Source organism: Apostichopus japonicus, chromosome 3, assembly GCF_037975245.1.
Source record: "Apostichopus japonicus isolate 1M-3 chromosome 3, ASM3797524v1, whole genome shotgun sequence".
NCBI lineage: Eukaryota > Metazoa > Echinodermata > Holothuroidea > Aspidochirotida > Stichopodidae > Apostichopus > Apostichopus japonicus.
In genome coordinates this window covers 30,443,410-30,470,033 of record NC_092563.1, presented here as the reverse complement: position 1 = coordinate 30,470,033, position 26,624 = coordinate 30,443,410, and the positions used below count along the sequence as shown (strand labels likewise).

At 36.6% G+C, this 26,624-nt stretch overlaps 1 protein-coding gene across 5 annotated transcripts in view; it reads left to right on the top strand.

Moving 5' to 3' along the window:
• The window catches only part of LOC139965833 (uncharacterized), a 250,858-nt gene that overhangs the window by 218,079 nt on the left and 6,155 nt on the right, over positions 1-26,624 (top strand). For all 5 annotated transcript variants that reach the window (XM_071968600.1, XM_071968601.1, XM_071968599.1 and 2 more), the window contains 13 exons: positions 7,012-7,193; positions 10,466-10,524; positions 13,239-13,442; positions 14,243-14,437; positions 14,918-15,069; positions 17,544-17,767; positions 19,147-19,223; positions 19,959-20,626; positions 21,020-21,241; positions 22,385-22,492; positions 23,799-24,278; positions 24,480-24,659; positions 26,030-26,133. In XM_071968600.1, coding sequence (XP_071824701.1) covers positions 7,012-7,193; positions 10,466-10,524; positions 13,239-13,442; positions 14,243-14,437; positions 14,918-15,069; positions 17,544-17,767; positions 19,147-19,223; positions 19,959-20,626; positions 21,020-21,241; positions 22,385-22,492; positions 23,799-24,278; positions 24,480-24,659; positions 26,030-26,133 — 2,855 coding nt within the window. The remainder of the gene's footprint in view (positions 1-7,011; positions 7,194-10,465; positions 10,525-13,238; positions 13,443-14,242; positions 14,438-14,917; positions 15,070-17,543; positions 17,768-19,146; positions 19,224-19,958; positions 20,627-21,019; positions 21,242-22,384; positions 22,493-23,798; positions 24,279-24,479; positions 24,660-26,029; positions 26,134-26,624) is intronic.

Sequence of the window (26,624 nt, the reverse complement as noted above, 5' to 3'; positions counted from 1 at the left end):
TCTATTAGCAACAGTATTCAGTATATAATGATCTTCCATGTCCAGGGGCGTAGGACCCGGTACGGCAGGTCCGGCGAATGCCGGACCAATATTCACGGCACAAAAAAAAAGAAAAAGAGTAGGACTAAGAAAAAGTAAAAAATGGCAAAAAATAAAGAACCAAAATGAAACATACTTCAAAATGTGTTTCAGAAGATTAATCGGGTGGCAGGGGTCTTGTTTTCAAGCTCGGGAAGTGCCATTTCCTGCAATCTGGGAGACATTTTCTCAAAATTTTCTCCATTACCCTACGCGCCAGAAGGTGGCACATAGGGTAGTTTGACCTACCAAACGTCCCCCCGATAATTATGATAGATGGCCACACTCTGATGTGCCGTACCAATCCAAAATAGCTTCCGACGCCCCTGATGTCTCTTTGCTTTCCTTGCCCTTCTTTCTTATTATGTTCTTCTTCCATTTTCCTTTTGCGCCATCCTTTCCCTCCTCTACCACCCATTCTCTTCCCAAACCCTTGACTGAATTCCTAGTTCTGATACTGTTCATGATCAAGTATTTCTGTTTCTGTATGGTTTAACCTTATCCTTGCTCCATGCTCGTCACTGTGAAAGAATGATTTCATTATGAATGTTCATGTCACGTACGTACCTTAGTCTTCAAGATTTTATAGTATCAAATGTTTACTGCCAGATAAATCATGACTGTTTTGATTATACCGTACATCTGTAGTCATCAACATGTTTCTGCTTTTGTTAGTCCCTCCCACCGCCTTTCCTCTCCCACACAGTAATCATCTCTCTCTCTCTCTCTTTCTCTGCTCCTCCTCTTTTAACTACATATCAAGGCTGGGTTTTATCACATAGTATTCTGTATCATTCAGACTTAGGTCTTGAAAAAGAGAGAGAAATGTGCCCCCAAGAGAGATTATATTGAAGGTTGTTCAGATGGTGGGGTAACTAGGTAGCCAAGAGCACTGACATTAGTGGTGTATGATGTTGACATTGAAAGGAGAGAAACTGAACTTGTTTGGTATGAGCAGGAAACCCGTTGGTTGTTGCCTGGTTACCAGGTGTAAGTATGAAGAATATATATGTCCTCTCATCCTTTCAAACATGGAGTGATTTGTCAGGTTCATGATAAGAGGCCTTTTTTATGCTTTGCCTTGCCCAGCAAAAATATGTGGAGTAACATTAACAGTTATGTCATTGTTTATCCAGTGGTAGGTTTGGTCAATTTGCTTTAATCAGATATGTCTGTAAAGGTCATTACTAGTGGGGGGAGGGGGGGGGCCAAAACTGTTAGCTCAATATGTAGTGATCAGTTTCATTACTTATAGTCCAATAAGTGAAGATTCAAACCTGCCAGATTATCCAAACATTGCAAACCCAATGCAAAAGGCTGTAATTCTATATATTAATTCTTCATAAAATCCCAATTTGAAGTTGGGATATGCTGAATTTTTGGAAATTTGACCAAAAAGTATTTATGACTGATAGAAGTTGCCTTTATAGTCATATATTGCTGTTAGGAAACTATATATAATACTGTACATGTATAGAGAAATATAATTAAATGTCCCTGGTAAAAGAAGAAGTATAAAACATTAGAGAGACAGTTATTATTGGCTCCTTTAGCATAATTATTACTTGGAAAGCAATTCATTATTGGTTGCTAGTTAATCGAGAGTTTTATGAAGCTGCAGAAATAAAAATCTTGGACCGTTTATTCGTTGAACAGTTGTCTAGTTTTCAGCAAGGTTTATATGTAGATTGTATGACTTAATTAATCAATTAATTAAATGTCAAAGTTTCTTCTGAATAAGATAACAGTCCTTCAAACATGGTTGATTGTTGAATATATATACTGTATGCATGGTAATACTCCCAGTAAAGTTTGATTATTATATTATTTTTATACCTGCACCTGGTGTTAATACTTCACTGTGGTTGTCTTGCTCTGTATACAACACCATATGTTTAGTAACCTAGCTGCCAGCTGCTCCATGTTGATTCATTTACCAATGTAAAATGGTTTTCCTGGTAGATATTCATACTCTTGTTATACATCATCTATCATTCCATTGATGTGACCAGATTTAAGTCATTCTCTTGCAGCAGATTCGTTATGATTTTCTACAGTATTACATATACTACATTTGTCAACTGTAGATACTGTAAGTGTACAGTACAGCAGGTGTAGATCCAATGGCAAACTTCTATTAACCTTGTTGTTGATACATTGTTCAACCACCCCCCCCCCCCTCTCCCCCAAAAATCACAACAACTGTTCCTGATAATTGATACACTGTCCAAAATCTATTTTATATTTCCACCAAACCTGAGAGGTCTTCAAAATTCACTTGAAGAATTGGGTATTTACCATCAAAGGAAGAATATTGCATGTGTGTTACATATTTATCCCATCAAGATGGAAATTTACATCAGGACATTTGCATTGTATATTGATACTGTACACCTTATTTTGGGGTTAAATTGCAGGAATATATTGCCATTTATGTGTCCCCATGACCCACCACAGATTATCACATGGAAGTATTATACTTTATAACATATAGAGTTAAATACATTGATTGCCAAATCTCACATTCTTAGAGGAAAAAGGTTTTCAAATATCTCTCTGCCAGTATGGCACTTTGGCTGCACATTATCTTTATTCTTTTTTGGCAGGGAGTGGCAAAAATTCAAATAGTGGCTTATTAAGTCAGCTGTATTTGCTTAAGTCCTTGCACCTGCAATCATGTTTTACCCCAGGTGTCTATGGCCTCTCTAACTTTCAGTCATTCCACACTTCTGTCTGCACTCTCATGATAGATTTATTTGCCTTTTGCAAAAAGACGATCTGGCAGTAATAAATAGTCAAATTATCGGGTTTTGGGAACTATTAACTTCCTTTTTAGAGTATGTTGACATTCAAGCTTAACAAGTTAACATAAAGTGAAAGAATGATATCTGTTTTTTTGTTGTATAAACAACACCTTAACTTGCATTTGGCATGAAATATTGATTGTGGTACGTACATGTGACAAAAAACTTTGGGCACAGCTGACAAAGTGCTACTTTTGTACTGTGGATTGGTTGCTGTATTAAATAATATAACATTGCTAAAATGATTGAAAGAAACAAAAACAGAAACAGATCGAAATAAAAAGCAAAATGTTGATATTTAACAATTAGTTATTGGTCATCTGAAGTAATGAATTTTAAAGAGCACTCATAAGCACCATGGATCGAGAGAATGAGGCACACTTTCGGTATTTTCTGAAAATTAGGATTTGCAGAACTTTTACCATTAAGTCTTCATTTAGGTCTGCTGTTCAGACTGAGATTCATACTAGAAATTTATCTTTCTCATGTATCAATATTTCTTAATGATTCAACTTTGTTTAATTGAGGAAAGCAACAGTATGTGACTTGCATAGGATTTCAAAGCTGTTTTTTGGGGTGGGGGGGAGGGAGGGAGGTATGGGGAGGCAAATTCTCTCTGACTGACTTATGTATAGTGGCATGAAGCTTTATGGACAGGCTTTATATTGATGAAAAATTTTAAGAATGAGGGGTGCGGCTATGTTGCTGGTTGAATGCGTCTCCCAGGAAGGAGATGTGGGGACAAAAAAACAGTTCAGAGGTCAAATGGTGCAATCTGGGGCATATTTTGACTTCCAAACTTACAAAATCCTTGAACTGAATGTTTGGCCTGGATGGAGTGGAGAATCATTCCTCTCCTTCCCATCCTCCCCTTTATGCGCACCACTTAATAGCACCAAACACCACTGCCTTTCCTCTTTCCCAAGACCCTCAGACTATAACTGTGCCTATAAAACATACCTTATCCTCACCACTTAATAGCACCAAACACCACTGCCTTTCCTCTTTCCCAAGACCCTCAGACTATAACTGTGCCTATAAAACATACCTTATCCTCACCACTTAATAGCACCAAACACCACTGCCTTTCCTCTTTCCCAAGACCCTCAGACTATAACTGTGCCTATAAAACATACCTTATCTTCACCACTTAATAGCACCAAACACCATTGCCTTTCCTCTTTCCCAAGACCCTCAGACTATAACTGTGCCTATAAAACATACCTTATCCTCTCCACTTGATAGCACCAAACACCATTGCCTTTCCTCTTTCCCAAGACCCTCAGGCCAAACACCATTGCCTTTCCTCTTTCCCAAGACCCTCAGACTATAACTGTGCCTATAAAACATACCTTATCCTCACCACTTGATAGCACCAAACACCAGTGGCATAACCAGGATTTTTTCAGTGGGGGGGGGGGCGCTGGGGGGGCTTGACCTTTTCCTGGGAGGGCGTCTTGTTACTATCTAAGTGGAGCGCCACCATGATTGGCGCAGCGGACTGAAATTTTTTAGCTAAAAAAGGCCTCCTAGATCGTCGGAAATGGCACTTCCCAGGCATTGTAAGCATGGGCGTCAATCCGATTTGAAACGTGGAGGGGGGGGGACGTAATCGATTCGAGTATTCCGGCAGCAAGTATATATCTAAGCGGAGTGCCACCATCGGTTGGCACGCAGCGTATCAAGAAAATTTCAGATTTCAATACCTGCCAGATCGCTGGTGATGGCACTTGCCAGGCTGGATAGCAGCCATCTAGTTGCGTGATTCGGGAGAAATTGTCTCCTTTCTTGAAAATTTGTTTTTTTAGCGATTTTAAGAGCATCAGGGTACGCCCCAGATGTAAAAACCCGGCCTATGCGCTATGTCACGTCCGGTTTTTCAGCAACTATAGCCTACTGCCGGTCCGCTGTCGAAGGGTTGTTCATGAGTGGTCATCATGGAGATTCGAGACCATTCAGACCAATGATATATTTTTCGCACATGTAATTTTTTTCGACACCCAAATTCCCAGTGGGGGGCGACAAGCTTTCATGGGGGGGCTGTTGCCCCCCACGCCCCCCTTGGCTACGCCACTGCCAAACACCATTGCCTTTCCTCTTTCCCAAGACCCTCAGACTATAACTGTGCCTATAAAACATACCTTATCCTCTCCTCGCTAAGGCGTCTTAACTTTCTGATTGTTTTCTTTCACACTGCACTTGGCTGAGATATGAGTTGTGCATCATATATATATATATAATTATATATATATATATAAGTTGGTTGGTTGGTTGGTTGGCATCTATCTTGGCGCACAGTGCTCTATGTCCAGTGGACAGAGTGAAATATATGTTGAGACTAGTGGAACACTAGTAGTTGTAACTCAGAGTTTCACGCGTTGAGCGATCATCAGACAACTATATATATATATATATGTATATATATATAAATATATAAAATTATACATCAAGTTGGAGAATCCTGCAGTTGGTAATAAAGTTTTTGGTGTTAAATACTATCGCATTATCAGAGTACTGTATGTATAGTATACAGCAATACGTGTATACTGTGTGTTCAGTCAGTATGCCAATCATTTTAAGTCAGCTGTCTCTGCAATGTTTGAATATGCATGATCTCTTGATGAGCATCATTCCATAATCAACAAGTTCTGGTCATGTTTATTCAAACATACATGAATATGTAATAGATCACAGTGTGTTCATTGTTTCAGTAAAATAAATCCCACATTAACTGCAGCAGTTACTGATTAGGGTGAAAGATATACCTACAGTTACAATATGATGATGACAGCTGGTTATCCTAAACATGTGATATGATGATTATGAAGCTGTTGTGACATTCATTCCCTGTGTTGACTGCCACTGAATGTCTTTATCACAGTCTTACTCAGGGGGAACACCCACTTTTTCTAGGGAGTCTGGGACTAAGATTTGAGGTCCATGGTAGGGATCTAAGTTTAGGGGTATCAACCATTTGTGAGAAAGTTTGGTAACATGAAGGGTGCTTAGATGCAAAAATGGTGCTATATTTTGCAAGTCCCCATCCCCCCAGAAGCACACTGTACTCTCATATTATGCTCCAAAGTGCTCATATTGATAATAGTATGAACAGTTCCTAACCCTTTTCTGATAGAAACATTATAGTTATACTGCTCATACTGACAGTATAAGTGCTTTGAAGCCTGTCATGAAAGAACAGCTTATAAAAAAAAATATGTCCCAACCTGGTGATATTGTACATGTATGCTGCATTTGTAATGTGTTTGCATTTTGTTTTTACTTTTAGCATTCATGTTGTATACAACATTCATTACTGGCTGAGTCATGTAACATGAAGTTGATTTATGTTACGTCAAGCGTGAAATGTGACATGGTGTAAGTCAGATTTATGTGGAATGTTGAAATGGTTTCAATTAAGGAGGATGACAAGTATTGAAGGAGGCCATCTAATGGGATTATCACTATAAACCGTAGGTGTTGCCTGTTAGTCAAGCATTAAAAAAAAATCTTTTTTGCTTTACATATCTGATGTATTGCACAAGCTGACAATAGATTGCCCTGATGATGTCCCATGTCATAATTTATATGTTCACATATCTGATGTATTGCACAAGCTGACAATAGATTGCCCTGATGATATCCCATGTCATAATTTATATGTTCAAAGTATTTTGTATATTTTGTTTTTGCAGCTTTTATTTCTATATCTTTGTCTTGATGCTGTCATATGATAGATAAAAAGAGAGAGAGAGAGGGAGGGGGGAGGGAGGGGTCACAGGACACACACATCTTGTATGTTACAGTAGATGTTGAAAGTATAGTAATTAAAAGGCCAATAGTATTTACCCAAAATAAGCTGTAAAATCAGCTTTTTTAGCCTGCTAAAACATGCAGCCAACTGATAACCTTTAAGGTCGAGTGGTTCCCATTAGTGCAGTAGTGGTGTGGAGATAGTTAAGTGCTTTGCTCATAAACACAATCTAGGCATAAAACGGATGTTAGTAACCTGTTTACGTACCTAATGTGAATAGTATAATGTAATATTGAGTAAGCAGAACTTCTCTATCTTTACCTAATCACACAAATTAATATTGTTATAATGTTTCATTATCTCTTTTTCTATCTGCAGATGAAATATCTCCTCAAGTTTCACCTGGCAGCTCCAGCAGAAGCCCCTCTTCAACTCCATCAAACAAGAATTTTCACCTGGGCCCTTCACCTCTTCTTGCCCCTACAAGTACCCCTCCTGTGGTCACAATAACTCCCACACATTCTGTCAACTCTCGACTGACCTCTGCGGATTCTAGGAGAGTAAGTAGACAAATGTCTCCCTGCAGATCTTTATTCCTTCCACATCAAGGAAGATCTTTACTTTCTTAAGGTATTTGTAACCGATAACACTGTTCTCTGCATCAGCCATCACAGCTCATTTTACTAGACACCACCCCCCTACACCCCCCCCCTCCAACACACTTCCTCTGCACTCTTCTAAGCTAATAGCAATAGTTGTATTGTCACTTTCAAGGGGATGAAACCCCATAGTCCTATAGATCAAATGAGCTAGATTTTGTATCCCATACACTCATTTTGAGCCATTGTGACAGCACCTGAAATACTTGTGCTGGTCACCATTCACCTAAATCCAAACAGGACCCTCAGGTAGGTAAACGTTGATCACATATCCAAGCCTGCTGTGTAAGTACTTCAATCTCTCCACTGGAAACTTCTACTACTGTTGAGGTACAACAGGCACAATGCCATCTTTACTGCATCTTAATACCGTAAGAGCATAAGTAACCTTTCCCATCAATTTCCATTTTGTTTGAAACTATTCATTTTGAGACATTTTAAGGCAAACAGACAGAAAGGATGATATGAAATTTTTGCCATCTCCTTCAGAGAGATTGAGAGAGAGAGAGAGAAAAAGATGAAATGTCTGAAGGGATGATTAAATATTCTTTCCATGCCCAAACAAATTGACAAGATGTCAAAGATTCTTTTCTTACAATATTTTGAAATGCCAACAAGTCATATCAGACAATTTCATGTGCCAAATGTAATAATTTGCTTTTGCAAAGAATCATCAGCAGCTTGAGGCTTGTCTATATAGCACTTAAATTTCCAATTCAAATTTTTGAATTTGGAGGAATGGTTGTAATTATACAAGCTGGCAAAAACAAAAATCAACATTGCTTGACAAAACTGTTAGGATAACTTTGTGCACCGTACATAGGAAAGCATGCATGCATATAGGAAAACATACATATTGGCATATAATTGCAATTTTTGTCGTTTGATTTGTTTTAAAGCTAGATTTTTTTAATGCTGTCTCTTGCCTTTGTCAATGAAGACAAATAGACATTAAATATAGCTGGCCTCTTTTACTTATTCCTTGCCAAGAGACTTCTCCTGTTGTTCATCAATTTGTCCGTCAGTATCATTGTTACAGTTTTGTTACAATTTCCTTTTCGATCAATTCCTTTGGTTATTAATATACATGATTTCAATACCAGTCTCTGAAAAGGTGGTATCAGTAGTACACCAATTATTTTAGGAAGGGAAGGCATTGCTTTTCCCTTTTGCATTTTGAATTTTAATTTATTTGTTTGTCTTCAGGCCTTTCAGCCTTCTCTCTAAGGACGGACAAAAGTGATACTGATATGGCTCAGTGTTTACAAAGCCTTCCATTTATGATTTCAGCGATGTGTGATATTGTTTACATTAATTCCATATTTGATATCAGAGATGACTTTAATGCATAGAGATCATTTTGCAGTAGAAGAAGCTTCATAATTTTTGCCCTTTGGTGGATTTTATGTTAATATGAAAAGCAGAGTTTAAGGAAATATTTACATTATGCTGTGTACCTGCTAGTGATATTCATTTCATTCCACACTGTGTTAAAATATTAAAAGCACCACTCCGTAATATATGACTGTATGTTGTCGTGACAAATAGCAATTGAATGGAGACATTAGAGTGAGAACTGACAGTCAGACTTCTGCCTCTTGAATCCATTCTGAGCAGTTTTAAATTATTTTAGGTTTAAATCAAACAATGTCAGTTGGTTTAATCTCAGTATGTTTTAATATTATGAGAATTTATCTGTGTCATTTTAAATGAAATATCTTACACAAAAAATTCACAATTGAGGGGCACCATGTTAGTCTGCATTGAATTGTTAATATTTTAAGGTTATATATTTAATTAGAAAATTGTGTCAAATATATCTTACAAATGCATCACTAATATCAGAAATAAAATGGAAAGAGAAATATAAAGCTTTTACTATTATGTAGAAAACAGCCTATGTTCTATATTTATACTGTACATTAAACTTATAATCATTTCATTGAACATTGAAGCTAAACAATGTATTATAATTTGGATTTGTAGTTGGGACTATACAACTTTTAGAATCATACTTCAGTTTTATAATATGTTGTTCTTCTATGACAATGGGATTTTATATATATATATATATATATATATATATATATACACATTTTTACATTTTATTGATTTTACTATTAACAACATCCTTAGACTAATTTCCTTCAAAGTGAACAACAATTACCATCTGCTCTAGGTTTGGCTTGTCAGTCACCCTTGCGTGAGATTTATTGTAGAAGAGATGAAAATTCTCATAACATATAGTCAAGTGTGCATAATTAACTGCTTGAGAATGAAGTTTCAGTTTTGAAACTTTTGTATATTTATCGCAAATCAGTCGAAACTATCTATGAGCTTATTACTGCTGTTTAAGCTTTCAATTTTAACCTGTCATTTTGTGTTCAGAGGGTATAAGTAACTATTATGAACATTTCCAGATGTATTGAACAATAAATGCAGTCCCTGGATATCTTGTAACTATCATGATCGATTATTCATTAATCAATATCATCTTTTTACTAATCATTGTCAACAAATGTATTTATCAGTGTCAATCGACAGTTTTATTAATCAACAAATTAATTAATCAACAAACTGATCAATCAGCAAATCAACTACAAATAAAATAATCAACAAATTAATTATTCAACAAATGATCGACAAATTAATCCGCAAAGTAAGGAAAATTAAGAAAAGGATTTGGACATGGCAAGGCAAGGCACTCCTCTGCTCTGGTTAGTATCACTTTAAAGATGGTATACTCTTGTGATGCTAGTCCAAAGCCCCATGTATCATGATCTAATATACAGGCTTATGTTCACATAGATCCTCCATTAATTCACACATGACTGATTACTGCTCTTATGGTGAGACTAAAGAGGTACAGATGATGAGGCATTTGTGATTTAGTTTATCCTAAATTACCTGATTTTGGGTGGTTGGAAGCAAGACTATTCCTGTTAGAACTAGCAACAAATGTCTAATCCAACAACATGCTGACACAGTGTACAATTTATTACAAAAGAAACTTTACATAATGTTTAACCTTATGAGAAAGGCAACCAAATTATTTACAAAATACTTTGACACATTAGTACCATATAAACTATTGGGAGAACTTCATTCCTTTTTTTAGTTATATATATATATATTTATTTACTTATTTATTTATTTTTTGTCATGGTTTTTAGGAACTAGAAAGGTATCCAGTTTGGAGGAGTAAAGACAGCCCAACATTACAACCAAGGAGGTAAGTTGATACCCTGGCTCTGGAAAAATATGGATGCAGTGAAACTTGAGTTTATATCCAGTAAATGACATAACAAATAACTTATATTCAAAAAGAACCCCCACCATTTGTTACTGTTTATTAGTTGTTGTTTTGTTTTCTGTGCTGTTTGTTTGTTTACAGGTTTAAGCAGTTATTGGGTCAGGATGTAGTCTAAAGTAGACCTTCCTTTTCGTGAATGGCTCAAAGCAATAGAATAAGATATGTGGCTTTGAACATAGGTTAGACTGTACTATGCAGTCTGCATTCATTTCAACATGTGCATTTTTGTGGTATCTTCAAAATAGATGGGAAAGTGCTACAATTCTACTTAAGCAGTAAGTTTAGGCTAGCCCTTGTTCATCCCGGTGGTTGTTCAAACCTTAAATTTTATTATTAAATTACATTTTATCAAGTGAAATGTAATTACAGACATCAAAGATTGTACATTGAAATGAAGGAAGTCATTGTGGTCCACAGGACGCTTTTTTCAAGAAAAAGTATTTTGACATATTAATAAGGTGCAAAATGCACAAATTGGAGAAATTTTATAACATCTGAAATGGCAACTTTATAGAATCATTTCCATTATTTTAAAGAAAAACTGGGACATGTTTTTAAGAATACGTTAACTGGAAGGGTTCTGATAATTCTCAATCCGTTTGCACTAAAACATATTTACTGCTAAAGTGTCTGCTAATTTGACCGATGACGTCAACTGTTTCATCAATTTTCCGTTACCTTGACAAATGTTTTCATTTGAAGTTAACTTTGCTCAAAACATTTTTTTTTATGGACTTAATTGATTTACCTTGAAATTACTTCACAATATCTTCCGACAACTTATTTTTAGTTTGATGTAGCCATTGTAATCTTTTAAAATGATTTACTTGGCTTCGTTTATCATACTAAGATAATTCTACCCCATAAAATGTTCGACCAGATATTGGGAAGTATTAAGAGGCAGCTTGACTGTTGTAATCATAATCAGATGGAATCAGATGATTTAAGATTGCTTTGTTTCATGGACAAGAACATAATTAGTTACAAAATCATCAAATTGCTTTCAGAAGTCGCAGCATGATTTGGGTGAGGGAAGCGTTGTGATTTTAATAAAGGTGATCAATTTGGTTTTGGTAATTTTGTTTGTGATAAGAACAACTTTTTAGGTCTAGATTCAGAAAATGCCATAAATAAGTGCTTTGAATGCTTTTATATTTGTGATGTCACATTTAACACAGAACCAACAATGTTGATCTTCTTTGCAATCCTTGGTCATAATTGGACATTGTATTTGATTTACATTTTAAATTTAATAAAGGTAAGCTATATACAGAATTTTCTCAATTATTTTTTATCTATTTATGTAAAGATTCATATGCACATGTAAACATTCATACGTACGTAGAAGGTAAATTTGGTACATTATTATTGAAATTCATGCAAAATTCAAAATCCAAAGTACGAGACTGTTAGACCATGATATGTCATCTAATGACAAACTATAAAATGCAACCTTGATGCAAACCTTTGGCAATGTTGGGTTACATTCTGGGTATGTTTCATTGTACATGAAATACGTATAATATATATAAATATTTATTTAATATATATACATATGTATGTAGTTGGCCAATGGTAGGAGTTTACTGTAGAAGTTTAGTCTACAGCAGATCAACCAAGATCTCCCAAATGTTTGAAAAAGATAGTATAGTTTCTTGAAATTTCATCTCACAAAACATCTAGAAATAAGGTGTTAATCAACGGTCTAGCGTGCGTTACTCACAGGATTAATGCACGATCGGGGGATAATGCAAGCGATGCACGAGGGCGGAGCCCGAGTGCATCCAGCGATAGCATTAACACCCGGAGTGCATTAATCATGTGAGTAACGCACGCTAGACCGTTGATTAATCCCGTTCATTCATACACTACCATTTGTGTGGGGGAAAAATCATAAAACAAAACATTTTTGGTTACATATAACCAAAGATTTATTAAAGTGATGCCCCGTAATTTTACCGTGCGTTACTCACAGGATTAACCACGGTCAGCTGACCTGAATGGACCAATAGGATTTAGGAATCTTTACTAAGTATGAATGAACTGATATTACTTTGGAATACCGGTATTGAAGTAGACATCATTGCCATGATAAATATTTATTGTGATACACAGAATTCATTAAAATCAGGTTATTTTTGAGCAGTAAGGAGGTTCCCTTGATGCTCACTTTGATCTTAGTTTCATTCAGTACATATCAAACTGTTAACCAATTAATTTGCCAAACACACATACATGCAGACAAACACAACATAATTTCAACAACATTTGTTTTGTTACATTTTCCTTCTTTTTTTTAGTTCATGGGAGAAAAAACAGTCTCAGCAGTTTGAATGCAGTTTTGCCAGTAATGCTTTTCATACTTCTATTGTTTGTACTGTGCAATCTTTAGATTGTACAGTTTTTGGTTATTGAGTAGATTTTGCAAATTATCTCTGATTGGAAGGTTAGCATTTGACATCTCTGAAAACAGAAATCAAGAATTGTTTGCACATAAAGTACAATCAATCCAAGTTGCAGTAGTTCCGTCTTTTTATTTTAATCTCTTTTTTTTTCATATAAGACTTTCTGCTTTTCAATTTGATGAGGAGATGAATGGTAAACTGACAATTTTTCTTGTAATGTTTTTACAGTAGACCAATGCCACATATCCCAAAGCCCGAGGATAATAGAGGATTCCAGCCGTACAGACCTGGTGAAGATATGCGTCTCCCAAATGACATTAGGCACTCTCACTTGACCTATGACCCTGCGGTGATGGCAGCAGCCACAATGGCATCGTACCCCATTCCTCCAGCTTTCATTCCACCCACCCACTTGCCCTACCATGCTTTCAGGTAATTTAATATTTAACTAAAAGGAGAAGCCTTTTCAAAGTTATGATCTTTCCCAGTGGTTTATTTTCATCTGAAAATATAGCCTAAAATGTTTTATCCTAACATAAATTATGTAAATTTGAATGATACACTGCACACCTTTGTGTGCAGTATTCTCTTGCATTACTATTTGGCAACACAGTAAAGTATATGTTGTTAACAACTGGATAAATAAAAAACTAAGTTTTACTCTCCATAGGCTTATACATTATCATATGAAGAATTGTAATTCTTTAGTTTACTTTAACTGTTTGAATAAACAGTAAAGGAAACTAACTGCTATTGTCAGACAGCTGATCAATGCCTTGTGGTGAATGTGTAAAGTTAGCTGGGCTTGATGTTTGAATCCCAATAGGGTCATAGGCAGACAGAAAAGTGACAAAAAAACAGAAAAGACCAAAATCCAAAGATATTGTCTGTTGGCTCTGGGTCAGGCTCAGAGTATTGTTGGATAGGACAATTCCCTTGGTAGGGCAATATCTTTTGCTCTTGGTTAAAATTTGCATTTTCTGTTTTAGTGTAAAGTAACTTTTTGGTTTTGGTCAACAATATTACCAAAACTATAAAAGTACTACTATAAATAATTTGAGATCTAAGGAAGACACCCACTTAGAGTTTTCTTCACCATACGAAGGTTAATGAGGAATTAAATTCTTGATTCCAGATGGTTATCAATATTCCCTCTTCCACACACTTTTTCTCTCCATTACTTTACTGACAACATTTTCTGAATGTTTTTTGTTTTCATTTACTCATTTCAGAGCCGATGAACAGATGGAGCGCTATGGGTACCTCAGACAGCCTTTCTTCCCATTGACTCCTCCCCACTTGATACCGCACCCATCTTTGGGATTGATACCCGGCCTCCGATACCCCTCTGAGCTCATGCACATGCCCCACCTGCCACAAGGTGTCTCATATGGAGGTCTCGTATCTAATGCTTCCAGTGCAGAAAGGTAGGGAATTGCAGGGACATGTACAAATGAAGGTCTCATTGTATAATAGGACAGTGGTGGTGAGAAGGGAGGCAAAACAAATGTCTATAGATCGATAGTGACTTACAGCACCAGTTAGCCTACAGAATTTAAATTTCCCTGCCCCACCCACCTCCCCTACCCCACTCACCTCCCCTGCCCCACTCACCTCCCCATCTCCCATGCCCCCTCCCCATCCCACTCTGCTCTACTATGCTATATTTTGGTGTATTACAGAAGATGTTACATGGTTGAGCAATGTCTGAAACCTTCATAGAACAAATTTTCTACAACTCACTTAAAATCTTGTCCCAAAGTTAAATATTTCATCTCTGTTTTGAACATTGTTTAGATATATTAGGTTCCTTATCAGTATCTCCATGTAGTTTTTAGATGCACTGCAAGACTTAGTATAGATCTGTTCTTTTCTGCCAAATGAGGATAATTTTTTGTCATTTGCAGAGAAAGAGTACTACAGGACCTCAGAGAACGGGAGAGGAAGATCGAAGAAGCAAGAGAGGCAGAGATGCAACTGCATCGAGAGAGGAGCAACAGTTTATCTGAGAGAGATGAAAGACTCAAAGTGTCAGATATCAGAAGGAGCCCACCCAGAGGTAAAATAAACAACTGTTTTTAAGAGCATTCCCTCAATTCAATGATAGACAACAGTACATTGTCATATACTGGTTGTTCAAAGCATGGAATAGTGTGTTGATTGCTAGTATCCAATAACAGTATATTTTAGGTTGCATCATTTTAGTACACATGTTACCTTGCTGATCGTATTTTAACTACACTTAAAAAGAATATGATTGAATGTGTTGAACAATTCTGGAGTATATTCCCAAAGGAATCAAGTGGTCATGGATATTCACAGTTTTTGTTTTGCCCTTTTCTTGAAGTAATTCTGAAATCAAATATTTTAAACAGCTTATTTGAAACCAATGGGTGGATAGTTATCGAAAATGATGAAGGAATTTCAACAAGTTTGATTGAAGTTAAGAGCTGAATTCATCAACAAAGATTGCTTCACAAAAGAGATATTTAGGTAAAACTACATTAAGTATGGTGAACATGTAGATGTGAACACACAGAAGTTTTCTTCTTGTAACCTTCCATGTAGCTAGGGTTTCAACAACTCTCACAATAAACTTTTCATACAATACATATACACCCACCACTTATTGGCCTTAGCAAACTCAATAGGTGTATGAGGTTTAAACACTTTAACTGGTGTAAGTGGTTTTATTGACCCATCTAGGTCAACTTACTGCATGAACTTTACTTGTCTCTCATATTTGGATTGCTTTTCTTAAGCTCTAAATGTACAATAGTTTTATTATGGTGTAAACATTAGCCATATTGTGTTTAGGTCACCTTAAAGATTTGTGTATATAACCTAGATTCATTTAGTCATTGGTAAAGAGAGGGGGAGGGAGGGGGGAGGAGAGATATTTTCAAAACTTAATGAGATTAAAGACCTTGTAGATTTGTAGGACATACAATTAAAGAACAATAGTGTGTGTTCTGAGGAGAAATGTATCAACACTTATGAGTGGTAAGAATTTTCACCCAATTATCCACAACTCTGGTCACCTATAATTTTATGCCTGTCTATGATAATAGGGTAGAAAATATTGTTGAAGTGTAATGAATTGTGATGAAATGGATTAGTATTGATGATAGGGATAAGTACTAATGAAATGGATGGGTACTGATGAAATGGATTAGTATTGATAAGATGGATTAGTATTGATGAAATGGATGAATATTGATGAAATGGATGAGTATTGATGAAATGGATGAGTACTGATGAAATGGATTAGTATTGATAAAAGGGATAAGTACTAATGAAATGGATGAGTATTGATAAAAGGGATAAGTACTAATGAAATTGATGGGTACTGATGAAATGGATTAGTATTGATGAAATGGATGAATATTGATGAAATGGATGAGTATTGATGAAATGGATGAGTACTGATGAAATGGATTAGTATTGATAAAAGGGATAAGTACTCATGAAATTGATGGGTACCGACGAAATGGATGAGTACCGACGAAGTGGATGAGTACCGACGAAGTGGATGAGTACCGACGAAGTGGATGAGTACCGACGAAGTGGATGAGTACCGACGAAGTGGATGAGTACCGACGAAGTGGATGAGTACCGACGAAGTGGATGAGTACCGACGAAGTGGATGAGTACCGACGAAGTGGATGAGTACCGACGAAGTGGATGAGTACCGACGAAGTGGATGAGTACCGACGAAGTGGATGAGTACCGACGAAGTGGATGAGTACCGACGAAGTGGATGAGTACCGACGAAGTGGATGAGTACCGACGAAGTGGATGAGTACCGACGAAGTGGATGAGTACCGACGAAGTGGATGAGTACCGACGAAGTGGATGAGTACCGACGAAGTGGATGAGTACCGACGAAGTGGATGAGTACCGACGAAGTGGATGAGTACCGACGAAGTGGATGAGTACCGACGAAGTGGATGAGTACCGACGAAGTGGATGAGTACCGACGAAGTGGATGAGTACCGACGAAGTGGATGAGTACCGACGAAGTGGATGAGTACCGCCGAAGTGGATGAGTACCGACGAAGTGGATGAGTACCGACGAAGTGGATGAGTACCGACGAAGTGGATGAGTACCGACGAAGTGGATGAGTACCGACGAAGTGGATGAGTACCGACGAAGTGGATGAGTACCGACGAAGTGGATGAGTATTGAGAAGTGGATGAGTATTGACAAAGTGGATGAGTTTTGACGAAATGGATGATTACTGTTGAAGAAATTGGTGAGCATAGGTAGCAAGAAAGTCTGTGATAAGAATAGTATGTGTTTTTTAATTGTGCATTCTAAGTGTACAGGAAGGTTCCCTTTGCAAGATTTACCACATCTTGAGAACCCTGTTGTATTATTGTGAAGGAAACATGTATAAGGGTGGGGTATGAGAGAGACTGACCTGTGTTTTGGGGGAAGTGGTGGGAGGAATGAAATACTAAGTTGACATCATTTCAATTTTAATCTTGAGATTTGTTGACAATCAGTCATCTTCTTTCTCCTGAATACAGAACCAAGCCACATAAGTCGGATTCATCCGCACTCCTCTAGAAGCAGTTCTTCATCCTCCTCATATGATCATGCAGCTGTACCCATGGCACTAATCAAGAAGACTGAATCTGAGGATAAATGGGCCCATAAAACCCACCAATCCCACACCTCTCCTCATAGAAGCGAGAGTAGACATGATGACAGCCATAGGACAACCCAAGGTCACAAAGATAAACAGTATCAGGTAACAGGCACAGTTTATGAATTACAAACATCTGCAACTTATGTCACTGTTACGGTACATGTTTTCCTACTTTTTATCTCAAATTAAACATGACAGTGGGTTATTATGTGTCAAAGTTTGAGAAGAAATGTTGACAGAGCTGTGTCAACGTATGTTTACTAAATGACATTTGGAAAAAATAAACATTGCTGTTCAAATTTCTATAAAAGCTGCGGGTGTTTAGAAAATATCAGCATAAAACAGCATATGATAACATCAACAAATACATATAATAAGATCCAGTGTGCACCCACAAAGCTAATAAAAAATACCTTCTTATTTAGCACTACTCACGGTTTGCATATATATAAGATACATGATAGGTATCTTGTATGTGTATCTTCACTGTAAACTATTCAGTTTTACAATAAAAACAAAATGTGTCCTGTAAGTTAAGTGGCTGATATAAATCCTAATGGACCTGACATTGGTTTATCGTGGCTGCTGTCTTATGATCATGGCTGGATGATATACCTTGTACACTGCAACAAGAATTATATAGCAATTAGTAGCAGGTGTAGGGAAACCACATATACACATGCACACACACACACAAAGAGGGAGTACTTTAAGGCAATTTTGAATTTCGTGTATTATGAATTGTCTAGCTTGAAAAGCAGTGACCTCTAAGAATCCGTATACTAAAATTGCTATGTACAACTTCTCATTGTTGTAGCAGTTTGGGCCAGTTTGCATAGCAGTTTGGGCCAGTTTGCATAGTAGTTTGGGCCAGTTTGCATAGCAGTTTGCTGTGCTTTACCAGATGTATCATTCCCTGTCATATCAAATAATTGTCATGAGTTTTGTACAGTACCGTAATGCCTATAATCTACTATAGATAGCAGCTAGATAAAACTTTCAAAATTTATCATCTTAGAAACCTTTGATTACATTATAGGCATTGAGGTAGAAAGGTACAGTATCAATTGAACCAGTATTTATGAGGTAATTTGGAGATTTTCAGATTGTTTACTATTGTCTAAGTAATGCGTTCTTGAATTTTTTGGTGTCGTTCAGTGAAAAGCTTTCTTTGAATCCATGATTTCATTTTAGTGCTTTGCATTAATTAATTTGTCAAATTAGTTTTCAAACAAATTTGATGGAGTTGCCATTTTATTTGTAAATTGGTGAGCATTTGAGTGAAAAATATTATAAAATATATATATACTCCATGAAGTTACCATGACAACTATAAACTATAAAAGATATAACTCAAGGTGCGGTTTATAAATTACTTATATGATGAAAGATCTTTATTTTACCTTTATTATGAATTTTCAGTGATATCAATTACTTTGTTCGTCCTTGACAGTGTCTTTACAATCTCTCCTAACTTTCAGCGCAACTCATTGCATGAATCATCTCGAACTGAGCCAGAGAAGTCTCACATACCAAGCCTCTTTCCACCAGATAGGAGGTAACTAGTCTTCTAGGCGCTATACTTGTTATTATTATAATTATGATTGTTATAAATATTATTATTATTTCAGATCCCTCTGTCGTGTTCACATGAATTGGTTTAACAAGATTAAACCAAGGAATCATGCTCTGGTGGACATTTTGTATCAGTTTGATTGCAAATAAATAGTCATATTTGTTTGTATACCCTTACATAATGTTGAAAATTGAGACTATCAGGCCACAATCTTGGAGAGTTACTGGTAGACTAAATCTCTCAGTTCCAGTTCTGTCATTTTGTGTGTAAAAAAAAAAAATAACTAACATAAGTCATATATAAAAATTTCAAATGAAGATGGGTGTTTCATTTGTAATTTTTTAGTGTTTTTGCTCAAAAGTGTTGTGCATCCATCCTGTAGTGGTGATTCTATATTAATAGGACACTTTTTTTTTTATGTTAGTCTGGTCGTGAAGGTGTTCCGATTGCATTGTAACTAAATACCCCAAAATAGGTATATTGATAAATTGGTATCACTCCCAAAAGCTTTGTGCTATTCACCAACCTAACATGTATCCTACAGTGTACATTACATATTGGTCAGAGATTTTCTTTTTGGACAACCAAATTTTGTGAGTTGAGAATGAAGTGACTAATCTGAAATGTGATATTCCTGTCTGCATATGTCTAAATTGTATTCAAATATTAATGTGTCTAGGTTTACTAATTCAGTACATTTTTGGAATTGTTATGCAGGCATGAGAGGGAACCAACAAGTCAAAAAGAACATTCCAAAGCAAGACCACCACCATTAATTGCAAACCATGTGCCACATGAATACTCAAATCACAGAACTGCGGAACCCCTCCACAGTAGTAGTGGATTGATTTCCCATAAAGCTCACAGTAGTGCTATGAGCAGTGATGAGGGGCAATCGTTTAGTGTGAAGAAAGCCAAGATGAATGCACGCATTCCCAGCCCCTTGAACCTTCAACTGCAGCATCCACCTAAAGAAAAGTTAAGCAACCACAAAACCATGCCGGTCTTGAAACCACTAGACATGGAAAAGCCGCAGAAAAAGTTTGAGTTCCACTATAAGGAATTTCAACGCATCCAGTCTCTGAGAGCAGATGCCCAGAATAGAAACCAGAACCTGCTAGAGGAGCTAGACAAGGACAGTATACCAGTCATTGTCAGTAAACTGGACTTGGAGGCCAAAAAGAGAAAGGAAGTACGTGCAAGCGGAATCTATATCAGTAGTGAAAGCGAATCGGATAGCGACGAAGAGATGGAAGCAAAAAGAGATCGCTATCGAAGGAAAATGCTGCGTATAACCACAAGATCCAAAATGCCTCTGGATAAGACTGAAGACAAGGTGGCCTTCCTTGGAGCTATCGGACTTGTTTCTCAGCAGACAAAGGAAGGTAAACAAATTTCTATCCTTTATTCAAAGAAAGTGAAGATGAAAATAAGTTTAAAGAAATTACAGAATTTAGTACAGGCCATATCTGGTAGTAATGTTATTGTATACACTAGTGACCATAATCAAAATGTATAACAATTTAACCTGTGTGTCTGTGTTTAAATACCTTCATGGCTAGGGCCCTTACAGAGAGAACACATCATCCCAGATCGCTCTTAATTCCAGTCAATATTATCATAAAAATGGTGAAAAGAAAAGTGTTGAAACATTTGCTGCATTGGATTAGTTATGGTTGTTATTCAATACAGTTTTAGAAGTTTGTCATCATCATCTATGTTCAACTTCAGTTGTATCTAATGTAAACAAAGAGTTTTGACATTTTGACAATTTTCAGAAATTGTGAATGAACGGAGAAAAAAAAGGCGAAGTCTTCTCAAAGAGGAGAGTCCCAGTCGAATAAGGAAGGCCTGCAAACCAGAGACACCCCCTCCTTCCTTGCTTCCTCCCCCAGCCAACATATCTACCAAGCAATTCAAGAAGGAGCCTGATTATTCTAAGAAATGCGAATTCCTCCACAACTGTCATCTCAAACTCTCTTCAACTGACAAGAAAAGAGGTATTTCATCTATTTTATAGATTTATTTCTTTAGAAGGAGTTTTTGATCTTCACCCAAATGATATCCTAACCCTTATTTACAGATGTATGCTAGTTTTGATAATGCTCATTAATTTGTCAAGGTGTTTTTTTTTTGCATATGCATATTAAAGTGCATTGTGACATCACTAGATTTCTCCAATTAACCAAACAAAGAGAGTATAAAGTGAAAATAATGAAAAAGAAAATTCCATGACAATGAATGAAGTCAAGCAAATCATTTACCAGAAATGAGAACTTGAAGTACAAAATCCACTCCACTGTCTTCCTATGTGTATGTTATAATTTGATGCAAATGAGATTCAGTCGTTAAGGAAAATGATGACAAAAAAAAATAGCCAGCTATGTATTCTTTTTTCCAAATCTCTAAGCCACATGAAGAGTTTTGATGGATGCCCATTTAATTGCCTTTTTTTTTCATATTTCCTTCTTCACATTTTTAATAAATTTTTAACATCTTTTAATACTTGGGAAATGAACAAAGCCAACTAAGAATAGAAATCTATGTTCATATTAAAGTGACAGGGTATGAGTTGGCAGAATTAATTAAAAAAGATGTAGCCAAACAACAGATAAACTAAACAAGTCAACCAAGGCAGTCTCCCAGGGCAGTCTCCCAGGGCATGCAAGTGGTGCTGTTTGATATATTTTGAAACTTTTCCTACAACAGACAAAGTACTTAATGTTTTCTTATAAAGTAAGATTCTTCCAAATGTTATAAGACTTAATAGCTGACAATAGTTACTCTAGCAACAGCTCACCTTGATATAGAGCATTTATATTATTCATTGTGATGAATTCACTTTGATTGATTTTGTGTAGGTTTAAAATGAAGAAGTTACTGTCATATTGAAAATAAGAGAGATTCTATTTATTAACTTTTTATCTACAATGGCCAGGGTTGTATGGCACAGATGTCTTTTCATGTCAGCTCCAAACCAGAAGATGACAAAAATATAGTTTTCTCATAAACAAAGAAGGATTCTTTTTTTTTAATATATTGCAATTTATTTCCTCCTCTTATTATCATTTTAGAAAGACGGTGGGATTCTGATCCTTCCGAAAGAACTTCTGACCATTTCTCATTACCTGTCTTTCTTCCAGAACTTGAGTCAGCTCGGCAATATGTTGAGGCTTACAGGACTCAGAAAAGAAGGCGGCTCGTAGAAAAGACATCCGAAACCAGCAATGAAGAAGTTAAAGAACCAACAAGTGCGTATGTTTACATGCCTGGACCACCAAATTATTAATAACCCTTCAACTACTGACTATCACAGCCGATAAATCTGGCAATCTTCTTCAGATTACATGGTGGCGGTATAAACACCACTTGAAAATTCACTTTAGTTTATGTCAGGTACTTTGTTGTGTATGTGAGCACAGCTATGTTGAGAAAGGTGGGTAGGGGCTAACATATATTTGATACCATAATTATCAGGGTTGACAATGTTCTAGGTATAGGTCTTGTCAGTACTCAAGCTTCCACTGTATTCTCCTTAATAATAATAATAATAAGACTTATAATGCGCACACACCACTCAAAGAATGTTCATGGCGCAATTGACAATTAGAAATGATACAAATAATACAAAACCATGACAGAAGAAAAACTTAATGGTACAAAATCATATAAAAGCTTTTGTCATTAAGTGGGATTTTATGCTCTTCTTAAAGTTAGAGAGAGTAGGTGTTTTTCTGATTTTTAAGGAAAGTTGGTTCCATAAGCGAGGGGCAGAAACAATAAATGACCTATCCCCCCAAGAATGTTTGGACTTAATTTCAGATAATAAAAATTGAGAGCTGGATCTTAGATTACGAGAGGGGACATAAATATGTAATAAGTCAGAAATATACATTGGACCATGTCCTTTAAGTGATTTATAAACAATAAGGAGAATTTTATACATAATAGGATATTTTACAGGTAGCCAGTGCAGGTTTTTTAAGACAGGGTGGATATTACAATGCTTATGAGAATGAGTTACAATACGTGCAGCTGAGTTTTGGATTAATTGGAGTCTATGAATCTGTTCATGTGGAAGACCGAGGAGTAAGGAATTGCCCATATCCAACCTTGAAGTGATAAAAGAATGTACAATTTGTTCAGTTGCCTTATCATTTAAATATTTTCATAATTTGTAGATGCCTCTGAGATGAAATGCAGCAGAACTTGTTATTTTGGAAATGTGGCGTTTATAGACATATTGGAATCGAAAATTACACAAAGATTACGCGCATGAGTGGAAGGGCGAACCTGAACATTACCAATTGATTTAACTAATCTACACAGAAATGACTTAGATTGCAGTGAAACCTTACTCCAGTGTTGAATCTTTATCCAGAGATCAAAACTGCAAAATCACATTCTGGATTGTTGGTATCATTTGATGTGGTGAGCTTCTTATCCCGCCTAGGTTAGGCATAGCCTATGCTGGTTGTGTTCCAAGTTGTGGCTGAGGTGCAGCATATGGGCATGTTATTTTATGACTTAACTATGTGTACCATGATTCTCTTGCAGATGATTCAGAGGAGTCGTTACCCCCTGGTACCCCTCTAGCTGTGCAATGTGGTGCTCCCACTATACCTGTCCATGTCCCTGCTCAGCTGTACAAATCCTCCTCTGCCTCCCAACCGCAGCAACAACAACAACAACCTCATCAGCAACAGCAGCTCTCTGCATCTCATAAAGCACCTGCATACACACTGAACAATCACCATCTTTTACAAACTGTACCACCCCTTCAAAATGGAATGGTGCATTCCACTTCCAAAGCTTTGAGCTCTGCTGGGGAGATACCAAGGGATCAGATGGGGGGTGCAGAATCCCTCCAGAAAGGAGCTGATGTAAAGAAGAAGAAGAAATCTTCTCAGTTTTCCATCGCATCATTCTTGGATCTGTCTCACAGTGGCAAACACGTTGATGCTCAGAGCTTTGCCCAGGAGTTTCATAATTCTGTGTTGAGGAAAACTCAAAAATCACTAGCTAATCAAAAAAGTGGTAAGTAAAATAAGCACTTTGTGGGCTCAATATTTGGGATATTGTATATCCATTGCATAAAATGTAACTGGAAATGCTACTTCTGAAACTGCTTTTTTTGTCGTTTACGGCAATTTGTGAAAATCTGATTTTGATTACAAGTTAACATACCTTTTTATGTGTTTCCTTGTAATTTAAGTCTTTAATTGATCCTTCCATCAGGCTCAGCAGAAAGCAATCGAAGGGAAACCTTCTTTGGTGACCAGCAACAGCATTCTTCAAGTCATTCCATGTTAAGACATCACCCGTATTCTCCTGCCAAGCCCATCTCAGCATCACATTCATCATTCCAGTGGCCTGGTGTAGACCAAATATCAGAGGCCTATTACAGGCATAAAACAGGTAAATTATCTTCTTTACAAAGCAGCAAGTAGAAGTTCCTGACTTGATTTCATCATGTACGTGGAACTCACAATGAACAAAGCCTAATCTTATTGTTTTCACTTTCCAGTTTTCACCTACAGTGAAACAGCCAAAGTGGTTCAAATGTATATTGATTTGGTTTTTATATTTAGTCGAGACAATTAATCTTTCATATCAATCGTTAAACATGATAACAGGAGGTTTTGTAAGATGCAAGAAGCGAAGTGAAGAAAAAAATAATTTCGTCATCCCCCTTAGCTTATCACGGTTATACTGTATTATGTTAACTGCCAAAACTGTATAACTATATCAAAGAGCATTAGTACAATCACACGTGAAGAACTTGCGATACAATTACGCTGTAGATTAGCTCACCTTCCAGGCTTTGAATAGCGTTAAATCGAATGATCAACATTCTTTTCCCACTGTGGTTGTAGTGAATCAAAAGCGCGGAAAAATACAATCCTTTATGTGGAACATAATAATCCGTTCCAAATAATCGGTAGCGCAATGGATTTTGCCCATGCCGATTATTTACCGATTGTCTGATAATCGGCCCGATGCCGATTGTCTAACCGGTTATCGGTCGAACACTAATGCCAACACTCTTCTCTATAAAATAGTTTCAATTCCTGGTACTGCCTATCACTTTCGGTGATCATGCGCTGAAGAAGAGCTAGTTTTGCTCGAAAGCTCTGCAAAAACCAAACATTGGCTGTTTTACCTCCAATCACTTACCTAATTTAATTATTGTATCTCACTCGAGATCCAGCCTTTCTGTAAATGCAGCATAGCTGTTTAACAGTTTTTCTGTTATTCTTATATTTATTTATATATATATATATATACAAACTATATATATATATATATAGGCAAATGAAATATATATAATTGAAAATCGTAATGAGTTGGAAAATATCTATATATAAATATATATATGTATAAATATATATATATATATGTATATTTATATATGTATATATAGATATTTATATTAATACTAATATATGTAAAAGGTTTTTATAAGTGGTATATTATAAAAGTGGTACAGATTTATGATACTTAGCAACTCTGATATAGAATTAAAACTCTTGTATCTTTGTATACATTTATGAGACTGATGGCAATTGACCTGTCTTCAACAGCTATTGTACTGTTTTGTTTAATACCTACTTTACTAGATCTGGTGTGAAAACTGTATCATCCTGCCACTACAAATGCTGCTCTCAAAATCTCTCCACCAGAGATGAACTGTCTACACTTCTGCACCTTCCAGGTCTATGTGGATGGACTGATGTTACATTGGAATATTCTACTAGATTAATTTTTGGCAATATTTTGTTTTCCAGATCAAGAACTAGAGAAGATGATCCTGAAGGATCAGCTTGGGAGGCTGCAATCAAATAACATCGAACTGAGAAGTAAAGATGAAAAACTCACTCAAAGGATGTCTGTAAGTCACTTATACCACTGATATACCTGGAGAGCAGGGGGATAGGGGGTAGAGGGGGAGAGGGGGGTTTGAGAGATGGCAATCAGAGATCTGATATGCAGCTATGAAGAATTTAGGAAGGCTGCAATCAAATAACATCGAACTGAGAAGTAAAGATGAAAAACTCACTCAAAGGATGTCTGTAAGTCACTTATACCACCGATATACCTGGAGAGCAGGGGGATAGGGGGTAGAGGGGGAGAGGGGGGGGTTTGAGAGATGGCAATCAGAGATCTGATATGCAGCTATGAAGAATTTAGGAAGGCTGCAATCAAATAACATCGAACTGAGAAGTAAAGATGAAAAACTCACTCAAAGGATGTCTGTAAGTCACTTATACCACCGATATACCTGGAGAGCAGGGGGAGAGGGGGAGAGGGGGGGGTTTGAGAGATGGCAATCAGAGATCTGATATGCAGCTATGAAGAATTTAGGAAGGCTGCAATCAAATA